Source organism: Protopterus annectens, chromosome 6.part0 (genome assembly GCF_019279795.1).
Source record: "Protopterus annectens isolate FY-2018-M chromosome 6.part0, PAN1.0, whole genome shotgun sequence".
Lineage (NCBI taxonomy): Eukaryota > Metazoa > Chordata > Ceratodontiformes > Protopteridae > Protopterus > Protopterus annectens.
The window spans coordinates 403492871-403505196 of NC_056737.1; the positions used below are offsets into that span (position 1 = coordinate 403492871).

Below are 12326 nucleotides of genomic sequence, written 5' to 3' on the forward strand. Positions count from 1 at the left end.
AGACCCTCCCATCTTTTCCCACCAGCTCATGAGACAGTTTCTCAGAGGAGCTAAGAACTTAAGACCTCCTAGATCTCCTCCCATTCCTGCTTGGGATCTCAACTATGTTTTGGAAAAACTAACCTTGCCTCCTTTTGAGCCTGCTGCCTCTTCTGACATCAAGTTTTTATCTTGGAAGACAGATATCCTGTTAGCCCTAACCTCTGCCAGGAGAGTTTCAGAGTTACAAGCTCTTATTGCTGTGGAACCTTATATTATTTTTCATCAAGACAGGGTATCTTTGAGGACTAATCCTACCTTCATGCCTAAGGTGGTTTCCAAAGTGGCTTTAAATCAAACTATCCACTTGCCAACCTTTTTCCCCACTCCTCAAAATAAAGGGGAAAGGATCTTACATTCCTTGGATGTACACAGACAACTATGTTTTTACCTGAACAGAACCAAGGACATCAGAAAATCAGAACAATTGTTTGTTTCTTATGCTTCAAGTTCCCAAGGTAAAGGCATTTCAAAACAGACCATTTCTAAATGGATTGCTCATGGAATCAGATTTTGTTATTCTCACCATGGAAAGCAAATCCCAGGGAGTATACGGACTCATTCTACCAGAGCTGCTGCCACTTCTGTGGCCTTCCTCAGGGGACTTCCTACCAAGGACATTTTGGAAGCTGCAACTTGGAGTTCAGTGCATACTTTTTCTAAGCACTACAATCTACCTCTCTACTCTAAGTCTAGGGCAGGCTTTGCCTCTGCAGTCTTGCAGGGCCTTTTAGCCGCCCCTTCCTCTTTATGACCACCTCCCTTTCTTTCAGCTTTGGGATTCTACCCTACAGTCATGACTGCAACAGTGAAACACGATGAACATAGTACAGTTGTGTACACCTACCATAAATGTAGATGTTCGAGTGTCTTCACTGTTGCAGTCTGGGTTTCCCTCCCTCCTGTCCCCTCTTATTTTTACTTTTGTGTATTTCCTTTTTTCACCTTTCTTCTGAGGTGTATTTGCAAAGGTTATGGGACCTTTTTCATTTTGGGACTCCTGACATCTGGGGCAAGAAAGACTGGAGAAGATGGCGTCGGCTGTCAGCTTTGTACTCCTGGTGCTCTGACTTCAGGGAGCATGGTTGAACAGCTGACACTGGACCCAGACTTTGAGATTCTGGCCGACCGAGGGCTGCCTGCCAGCAGGGGAGAACCCTACAGTCATGACTGCAACAGTGAAGACACTCGAACATCTACATTTATGGTAGGTGTACACAACTGTACTTTTTGAGTTGAATAACAGTCCAAATTCTCCTTGTTATAAGGGGAGGTTTGGTTTGTATCTCTGCCTGCATTGTGTGCAGGTTCTTGACCCTAATGACACATTTCCATACTATAAGGATAACTCAGATGTGGTCTAGTGAATTCACAATCCTTGCACCTCGAAGCAAAGCATTCTTTCCGAAGTCTATGCTTATATATAGGGGCATAGAGGTGCAGAGAGATTGCCATCTCTCTTCTGGTTGTACTTTTGCATACAGTTTACTTTTGCTAGCCTTTGGTCATTTTCCTGTGGGAAAGTACAGAGTATATAAGATCTGTACCATTCCTTTGTAAACAGCCTGGCGTTGATGTATGCCCCAAATAATGAACAGAGTTCAGTGCTGCCTTTGCATTTTTAAAGCAACAATCTGTAGTGGCCACAGAATGTTATTTCAAGTATTCTTCACTGCTAAAATAGTTAATGGCTAGTAAGATGCCAGTCGAGCTGACCACACAGAGAGATGAATCCTGAGATCAGAAAAAGGATCTCAAATTACCATTGTTATGGAGTGTTCATGAAATCACCTAACTTGTTTTGAGATTTCATTCTGTTACAGCAGACTGATTACATACATACATTCCAAAAACTGTCAATTTTTTTTTCTTCAAATCTTTTCTGTCTCTGTCTGTGCCCTCACAGTCTTTTTTACTTTACCATAATCTCCAATCCTTTCTTGAGCAGCTTCATAGTATGGTAATGTTCTGACAGCTGACTCTGTCAGTTGATTTGAATGAATTTGTTTTAAGTATTTTACTGCATTTCAGTAATTGAATAATTTCCACTGCAGTGTGCTTTTTTGGTCTTTTTTCAGAGAAAACGAGGATGGCTGAAATCAAGCCACAGGTATAACAAAGAATTACACAAGAATAACAGTAGCAGTCGCATTAAAAAATAGCAATCATTTTATTGTTAGGTAAATCTAGTTAGTATAATGACGGTCGAAAAGCGCTTAAGGGGTCACACAGAAAATGATTTTCATTTCCTTTGCATAAATATCATTTAATAAATTTTATGCATTTAAAATGGCAGAACATTTATATATTTGTTTGTTACGGTATTTTTTTCACCTGTTTTTAGAGGAAATTGCTGCTATAATGCAAAAGAATGCTGAGATGGAACGTCAGATACAAGAGATGAAAAAGAAGCTTGAACTGGCCGAGAAGAATCCAGAGACAGAGCAGGCATCTGTGCCTTGTGTATCCCAGGTGCAGTTTTTGCATGCTTTATTCTGGTGTTTGAAATTCTTGCTTAGTTTGTATTTTATTACATCGGTAACGTGAAGATACATAGATTTTGTATATTTAGTTGTTAGGTATCCGCATGGTTGTGTACTGTTGTATATGTAATTGTGACACCATACTGTGAACAGTACCAGAACTACTGTTCGTGTTTTGGCACTGCAGAAAGACTAAGATATTAACTTAGCAGTGAGTAGATCATGTAGTATTGCTCCTTCCTTGCTTTTACATCTGAGTTTCGTCTTGCAGTGCTGGTAAGACTCTAGTTAGCAGGGTGTTTAGCTCATGCTTTGCATATTGGTATTGCAACCTATAATAAATAGGACTGCAGTGCTTGGAGGCACTGACTCTGTGTACAGTTTGCATGTGGGAGGTGGGATCACCTAGGGTTGACACTGTCAGACTTGTTACAGTAAGGAAGGGACAACACCAGCTCTTTTCTGTCATGGAACACAGTGACTGTCTCTCTATTTAGCGTGCTTGTTTTCCTTCATTTTTCTTGGAAACCATTCATTGGTATCCAGATAATATGACAAACAAGTGCAACTGTGGTCGTCTAATCCTGCAGGTTAACATTCCAAAGTCAGTCTTAATCTTTCAGGATCTATATCTTTATCTGATGCTTAAATTTACAAAATGTGGTATTCTGGGACAGAGAAATGTGAATGGATAGAGATGATGCGCCCATAACTGCTACTTGTATTGTGACTTGTTGGCAATTTTCAGCATGAGAGCAAAGGCTGCAAAGCCATTCTTAGAAAAGTTTGTGTGATTTAGATATTTCATATTGTAGTTCTGTGTTTCAGAGTTTTGAGTTTAGGTTATGCATAGACGTAGATTGCAATGGCAGTTGGTGAAGGAAGTATGGTTTGGATCAATGATCTAGCCCTATGTTGACATTTTAGCCACTCTTTGTAGCGACACATGGAAACATTCATGTGCTGTGGCCATTAGAAGGTAGCCCAACTTTGTAGGAATGTGCTGTATGCCTCACTTGGCTCTTATTTACTGCCTGAAGTGAATGGCTACACTGTACAGACTTGAATGCTTGCAATTTGTTTCCTGGTCTGCATGTAAAACATCAGTGTTAAGTACCTGAGTTTTATTTATTTATTTATTTATTTTTAACTACACTTTCAATAAAAATGCTGCCTGATGATTTTTGTATGACATACCAAGAAGAAAATGAACAGCAACTGCTCTTGTAAAAGGCAGATTCCTCCTTAGCATTTACTAACTAAAGTATTTGTTTTTTTGGGGGAATAGCACAATTTAGAGATCTGTGGCATTTTGTATGCCTTTTAATAGGCAAAAGATTTTGGTTTGGAAAAGCATAGCCAGGCTGATATACTGAAGCCATGAAGTCTGTAGTGGACTTGTCTAAAAACAGACCTCAGTATCTTGTGGGCCTGTTGGACTGAGTGGAACCTTTCCTACCGTGGTTGCTGGAGTTGTGGCTTGTCCAGCTACCGCATAAGGTGAAGTTCACTCCTCTTCCAGTATTTACCAGAGCCCTTTGGTTTGTAAAGAGAGAGCTTCAATAGAAAAATCAGTTGTGCTTCACCTTCACCTGCTGTGGTGGTAAAGATAGTGTTATATGTTGGAATGTTAAGAGTGGAAATTCCCCCCAGTCATCTTTGCTTATATATTTTTGTTAAATGTTCACACTCCGTGGCTCTGGAAACTCGTGTTTCTATCACTTCCACCTTTATTAACATTTTTTTTTAAGTATACTGCTGCCACTGACTTCATGAGACCTCCACTGCCACCTCCTTATAATACCATCCTCTAAGGGCCCCATGCTGTGCCGACATCCCACCCATGTGACCCAGACCAGAAGGGTCCCTGTTAAGGAGAGCGTGCTTCTCAGGGAAGTCCTCCAGTTATTGATGTACACGTACTCATGGGTAAAATCCAGCCATGCAAAGCAGGATGGAATGGGACAGGCAAGAAGCCATAATACTGTGACTTGATGTAGATTTTCTGCTTAATCGCTATGTTCCATGACATGCTGGGCTTAGAGGGCATTCAGTAGAGCTATGAGGGGCATGCCCCCACCTGTGTGGTGATGTATTGTTCATGCTGTTTGTCTCTCTCTCTCTCTCATATATATATAATCTGTGCATGTGTATGTGTGTGTATTGTATATATAAGAATCCACAAATGTACTGTTCAGCAGTCAAAGATATGCACTTGGATAAAATGTATAAAAAAACAGAAATACAAAACCAAGGTGATCACCAGGCTGACTATTGTAAACGTCTTATTTAATAAAAAATGAAAAACTTAAAATGACAGGGTAAGTGCTTTCGGGTTAAACCCTTTTTCAGATCTGCCATTTGAAGGTAAAACGAAACATTTGTAGTTGAAACTTGCAAATCAATGTAGCTGCTTTCAGATACTGTCTTTTAGTTATCCAATCAGTGTCTTCCACATGAATCTGCACCTCTTCAATATGGGTAGGTTCACACTCAAATCAACTACCCAGTTTAATTATACCTTTGTTATCCAGCTGATTGCATAATGTTGTAGCAGTCTTAACAAATCAAATGGCTCCTTTCAGACACTTTCTTTTAGTTGACCAATCAGTGTCTTCCAGTTGAATCTGCATCGTTTCAATATGGATAGGGCCACACTAAAGTCAAATGTCCAATAAAAATTATGGTTCTGTTAACCGACTAATCATACAGTGTTGTAGCAGAATTTACATACATTAGACATAATATGAGTGGAAACATTAAAAGTAATAAAGGTATAAATAATAAAAAATAAATAGCCCAAACATTTTAAAATATTTGCAGTATATATTTAGTTCCTCTTCCAAAGTATCTTTATAATCCTGAAGGATTATGAAGATCTAAGGAATGTGTATATTCATAAAGTGAATAAAGTATCTTCATTCAGGCATTGCCTATATTACACCCAATCATAGCTTTCTATGCAATATATGCCCCTTAAGGCCAGGTTTGAGAGGTAAATTGGCATTGAGACCAGGTGTCCAGTCTGCTTCTAGTTCCGCTATTCATCTCATTTCCTGCTGCTCAGTTCATATTGCAAAATCACCATCTTGAACATTTTCTTTTACTACTTTCAAGACCATAAACAAAAATTAATGTCCTGAGTTATAATGTTAATGTCCTGAGTTAGAATGTCAAGCAGTTGCTTTGCTATGCAAACAATGTCTTGGATAAGGTTTATTCATACAGGGTTGGCACGTTTCCATGCAGTCCTGTTCGAATTGTAGATGTATTTCAATGGAAAATTAATTTACACATTCAGTTTCTGGGAGATGCTACAGATGTCATGAGTATGTGGATTGCAAAGACACTGTGCATGAGATATATATATATATATATATATATATATATATATATATATATACATGTATATATATATATATATATACATGTATATATATATATATATATCTAGAATGACATGCATCTCTTGTCAATATTTTTACTTTGGTAAAACTGTCAGTTAAAGGAACGTATCTCCAAGAATATTAGCGTCATTTGGTTAGGAGATGTGAAGAGTCCATTATGTAAACATATTTCTGAAAACTCAGGGCATTCATTTTTGTTTATGGTCTTGCAAGTAGTAAAAGAAAATGTTCAAGGTGGTGATTTTACAGTATGAACTGAGCAGCATGAAATGAGATGGATAGCGGAACTACAGCATTATAGTGTCCTGGATGGATCTATGTACCTCCTTTTTATAACCTCTTAGCATAAACTGATGAGCCAGAGATTGATTTGCTATTAAAAAATCTTCCTCTCTAGTATGTAGTCTGGAACCCCTTAACATCTGCCCCTTTAATGTATTATAAACATGATTAGGATGCATACTGCTGCAGTCCAATAAGTTAGTGGTATTGATATCAGCTTTATCAAGTTCTAGGGGCACATCCATAAAGTTAATATAACTGTCAGAATGTTGCACAGTGAATTTCAAAAAATTTGGTTATAATAATGTATTAATGGGGCAGGTGTTAGGGAGTTCCAGACTACATACTAAAGAGGAAGATTTTTTAAGAGCAAATAAATCCCTGGCTCATCAGTTTATGCAAATAGGCTATAAAAAGAAGGAGGTACATAGATCATATTCATTTTGTCTTATTCCAGTGATATTTGTCATGTTTGTGATGTTATAAAGAATTACTGGAGGATTTTAACCTGTAATGATGCTATTAAGATAGTGGGGAAGGTTCCATGTTTCTCCTTTAAGAACAATAAGAATCTTAAAAGCCTATTATTATAATTATCAGGTGTTGTCTAACAGAATTGGTACCTATCTGTGCAGAATTTGCACAAGTTGCTAATTCATCTCTATGAAACAGGTTTCTGTTCAACCTGTGACTAGAAAATTTTATGCACTATGAACCTATGCAGGCTGTAAGACCAGGAATGTGATACAAATTACATGCTGCCAACAATGTGATTGATTTTATGTTGTCAAGACTAACAGTTTAAGGAAAGAATATCAAAACATGTGAGCAACATTCATTTGAGGGATAACAAAAGTCCATTAATGAAACCTATTTCAACTAATGCTACACATTCTTTTTCTTTTTTGGTCCTTCAGGTCATCAGAGGAAATGCCTAGGGGTGGAGATATAACTCTACAAACTGAGTTAGCAGAAGTGCATTGGACAGGAAATCTACAAGCTGACACACCCCATGACTTAATATATACCTTCCATTGAAACCTGCCTTTAAAGGGCTTGGATTGAATCATTGACTGTGATTAGCCGTGGTTTTCATCCAATAGAGAATGAATGGATTAGATCTGATGAAGGCTATTGTTAGTACCCGAAAGATCATGTCTTCTTATACAAACAAAACTAGTAGCCTGAAGAAATGTTGAGATAAAGTACACAACGAAAAACTGTAACGACAGCACTGCAGGACCCGAAGCCAATAAAGGACCGTACCCTTAGAAAGTTTGTATACCTTATTTTGATAAGCGCTTTTGTTTTCACCACCATTCTGATGAAGTTTTTGTGGTGAAACAAAAGCGTTTAATCAATTTGTGGATTAAATACGTTTTTTTCAACCTTTTTTGAGTGCGGTATATGCACTTTGTAGGGGTACAGTCCTTAATTGGCTTTGGGTCCTGCAGTGCTGTGGTTACAGTCTTTCATTGCTTATGTTCATATCCTTGGATTTTTATGCTTTAGCTTGATGTCCTTCAAGAATGCAACTGCAGTCATAACATGTGGGTTGTCCTGCCTCAGGCAGCCCTCGGTCGGCCGGATTCCAAAGTCTGGGTCCGACGTCAGCTGATGTCGCATTTCTCTCCGTCAGAGCGGCTGGAGTATATAAGCATCAGCCGACGCCATTTTCTTCAGTCTTTCTTGCCGCGCGGTGCCCGAAGCAGAAGCAGTTCGCAAGTGCCGGTCGGTCAGCTCCTGTATTCTTCGATACCGAAGTCATCAAAAAAGCTAAGTACCCCGTTGGGGACCTTTTCTTGCCTCAGCCGATGTCAGAAATTACTGAAAAAGTTAACAATTGTCTTTCTTGTGGTAAACAAATACCTCATAAGGATTTCCACTTTTACTGTCTTCCTTGCCTTGGCCCAGACCACAACGTCTCGGCCTGTGTAGCCTGTGCTCGCTTCAACAAGCGCACTCTCAGGCGCCGGGCGGAGTTCACTGAAGATTTTTTTGGCGATAAATTTGCTTACACCATGCCGTTGGAACATCCGACATCGCAAACTCCCAAGAAGCGAAAAGACCGGGACCGACATCCTCGGCCCGCATCTACCACTGACTCCACGCCAAAACCTACCGCGAGTGCTCTGGTTCCCTCTGAGACGGTCTCTCCACCACTCCGAACCGAAGACACCGCATTACCGACGACTCCGATTCCGGACATCACTCTGACGCCAGTTATCGATTTTCCTCCGGATACCGAAACCGAGGAAATGCCCGAGACCATTGCTGTAGACAAGGTCACTCCTGCACGTGGAGCTGCCAGGCCTCCTATGGCCATGTCTATTAAGGCCTACACTAGGGCTAAGGCAGCCTGCAAAGCAAAGCATATTATTACTAAAACCTTACCTCAGCCTACTCCAGAGACACAAATTATGTCCATGGCTGCTGACTTAATTTCTATGATTAGGTTCACAGGCCCATCCTGAGAGAGGATCCCAGCCTCCTTCTGATAAAAGGCCCCGGGTTGAACCCTCTGACCCGATTCCTTCAAATGAAGATTCTGAGGGCTCTGTCCACTCTGATAGCCAAGAAGAGCTCTTCCAGACCTATGAGGACTCAGATGCAGAAGATTCCATCCCCTCGGCCTCCCCTCCTGAGGATATTTCTTTTGGGGAAGTTCTGCATACCATGAGGGAACATTTCAAGTGGCAAGGACAGGAATATTCTGATTCCAGGAAACGCCTTAGGACTTTCCTTAAGAAGCCCCAGCACAGGCCCTTGGCTATTCCTCCTGTACTTGATGTTTTGGATGATTTATATTCTGACTCTAGTGCCACCCCTGACTCTCTTCCTCCTGCTCCAGCCAAGCCAGACAGGTATTACAGGGTCCCAGAAACTCATTCCCATTTATTCAGGGCCCATACTGCTGATTTGGAAACTATTTCACAGGGGCCTAAAGGAGTTTCAGCTTCCACCTCTAAAAATCCATTGCCCTCCAACAGGGAAGCTAGGTCATTAGAGAGATGGGGCAAAAAGGTTTACACATCCACTACCTTATCTATGAGAGCTTTGAATTGCCTTTTTCATATGTTACAATATCAGGATTTCCTGTTAGATGATTTACAAAAAACATTAGCCACTCCTGATCCTTTAGACAGGAAGACTTTGCAGGAAGCTGTACATAACACCCAGCAAGTAAGCAATCACTTCCTGCAGTGTGGATATGATGCACTGGAAGCTTCATGTAGGGCAGCTATGACAGGGGCAGTCATTTGTAGACATGCGTGGTTAAAAGATCAACCTCTACCAGATCATGTAAAGGCAAAACTTCTGGATGCACCTTTGGAAAAGAACAAGCTTTTTGGTGCTAATGCTAAGGATGTGTTAAAGACCATCGAAGAAAAAGCAAAATCAGTTCAGACGGTGAAAGATTTCCTCCAGGTTCAACGCCCCAGATTCAGTAGGAATTGGCCTTCAAAAACTGGTCCTTTCCTAATCCAGAAAAGTTTCAAAGGGTAAGAACAGACGTGGCCGAGGAAGAGGCCAATACAGAGGCCCTTACAGGGGACGACAATGGCAGCCAGGAAACCAAAGAAGTGACGCAGGGGTTTTACCTGCCCCACAACCACAATCTCAATGACTTTCCTCTACTACCGCCTACCAGGGAACAAATAGAAGCTCCCTTGGGCGGGAAATTATCTCTGTTTGCAGAAAATTGGCACAGACTGACAAAGGACAAATGGATTTTGGACATTATAGACCGAGGGTACAGGTTCCATTTTCATACCTTGCCAAGAAAACAAGGCATGCCAAACCTACCACAAAACCAGAGGGCAGAGGCTATCTAGCAAATCACTCTGCTGACTTGGATGAAAGCAATAGAAAGAGTTCCACAACAAGAACAAGACCAGGGATTTTACTCAAGACTGTTCCTTGTTCCAAGAAAAGAATCTCAATGGAGACCAATACTGGACTTGTCCGCATTAAACACCTTTCTCATAGTACCAAAGTTCAAAATGCTGACTCTACAGCAACTCCTTCCCATGCTGGGCAAGGGGTCTTGGCTGATTACTCTGGACCTCAAGGAGGCATACCTGCATGTCCCTATCAGACACAGCTGCAGAAGATACCTCAGATTTCTTGCAGGGCCAGAGCATTATCAATTCTCAGCATTGCCATTTGGCTTATCTACTGCGCCCAGAGTATTCACAGAATGCCTAGCTTCAGTAATTGCTCATTGCAGGCTCCAGGGGATACAAATTTACCCGTACCTGGACGACTGCCTCATACAAGCGGACGACAAATTGATGTTGACAAAAAACTTGGATTATGTCATACGATTACTTCAAGCTCTGGGATACACAGTCAACTTCCAAAAGTCAAGACTGCAGCCATCCCAGCAAATAATCTTCTTAGGAGCCAAACTAGACACAGCCTCTCAAATGGCTTACCTGACAGAAGACAAGCAAGAAAAGTTAACTCATTACTTCAAAGGTTTAGCAAAACTCACCCAGATGACTGCAAGGAGATTCCTGCAGGCCCTGGGTTACATGGCATCCTGCATTCTCCTGGTTCCATTAGCAAGACTACACATGAGAAAGCTTCAATGGTACCTAAAAAGCATTTGGTCTCAACACAGCAACAACTTGGAGGCAAACATACCGCTCATTCCATGCCTACAAAAGGAATTCCTATGGTGGGCCTCGGTGAGCCAGGCAAACACAGGTATGTCATTCAAAAAACCACAGATAACACAGACCATGACCACAGACTCCTCAGACCTTGGATGGGGGGCGCACATGGAAGGCAGGTGTATACAAGGACAATGGTCTCCAAAGGAAACACATTTGCATATAAACCAAAAGGAAATGCTGGCAGTAATGCATGCCATCGAGGCCTTTCAACATCAACTTCAGCAAGGCCATTTACTGATACAGATAGACAACACCACTGTGATGTGGTACATAAACAAGCAAGGGGGCACCCACTCTTACCCCCTTTGCAGACTGACAATGCATCTTTGGGAGAAATCACTGAGCCTAAACATCCAGTTACAATCCCAGTTTGTTCCAGGCAAAGACAATGTGTTGGCGGACAGCCTAAGCAGGAATTTCACAGATCCACACGAGTGGAGGTTACATCCGAAGGTCTTCACACAAATCACCTCGACATGGGGCAGGCCAGAAGTGGACCTATTTGCCTCTCACCTCAACCATCTTCTACCAAAATTCTGCACAAGGACATACCATCCAAAAGCTTGGAAAATAGATGCTCTCTCATTCAATTGGAACTTCCTAACAATCTATGCATTCCCACCTCTGCCACTGATGACCTCAGTATTACTAAAGATCAAAGCAGAGAGACCCAAGGGAATCATAATAGCTCCGGACTGGCCAAGACAACACTGGTACCCACTACTACGGAGCATATGTCACACCAGGAGGTGGGCCCTTCCTCAATGTTCCCTACTTTTGACTCAACACAATTTCGAAACAGTGCATCCAAACCTTCAGACACTGCAGCTAACAGCCTGGGAGATCCCACAAATAGCTTCAACCTATCTCTCTCCAAGGAAGTTCAGCGGATACTAACAGAGGCTCGAAGACCATCCACCAGAAAGGTTTACTTAGCAAAGTGGAAAAGATTCAGCAATTGGAATACCAGCAAGGGGCATGATGCATCATTGTTGAACATCCCACTCATCTTGGAATATTTGGCAGATATGTTAAAGAACGGCCTCTCATATTCTTCCATAAAGATACATGCATCTGCTATTTCAGCTAGATACAACACTGATCCTCCTGTTTTTTCACACCCTTTACTAAGGCAATTCCTCAGGGGAATCAAGAACATAAAGCCACCAAGGAAGGCCCCAGTGCCAGCCTGGGACCTCAATTTTGTCCTAGAAAAACTGACTCTACCTCCATTTGAGCCAGCAGCTTCAGTTGACTTGCAATTTCTCTCATGGAAGACAGCTTTCCTGTTGGCAATTACCTCAGCAAGAAGGGTTTCGGAACTACAGGCCCTAATGGCAATACCACCGTTCATAATTTTCCACAGAGACAGGGTTTCATTAAGGACCAACCCTACTTTTATGCCAAAGGTGGTATCTAGGGTTTCTTTACAT

General features: G+C 41.3%; 1 protein-coding gene across 1 annotated transcript in view; it reads left to right on the forward strand.

The window, feature by feature from the left end:
- BUB1B (BUB1 mitotic checkpoint serine/threonine kinase B) overlaps positions 1 to 12326 on the forward strand; it is a 1687592-nt gene that overhangs the window by 646433 nt on the left and 1028833 nt on the right. The window contains exon 10 of the mRNA XM_044074144.1: positions 2384 to 2511. Coding sequence (XP_043930079.1) covers positions 2384 to 2511 — 128 coding nt within the window. The remainder of the gene's footprint in view (positions 1 to 2383; positions 2512 to 12326) is intronic.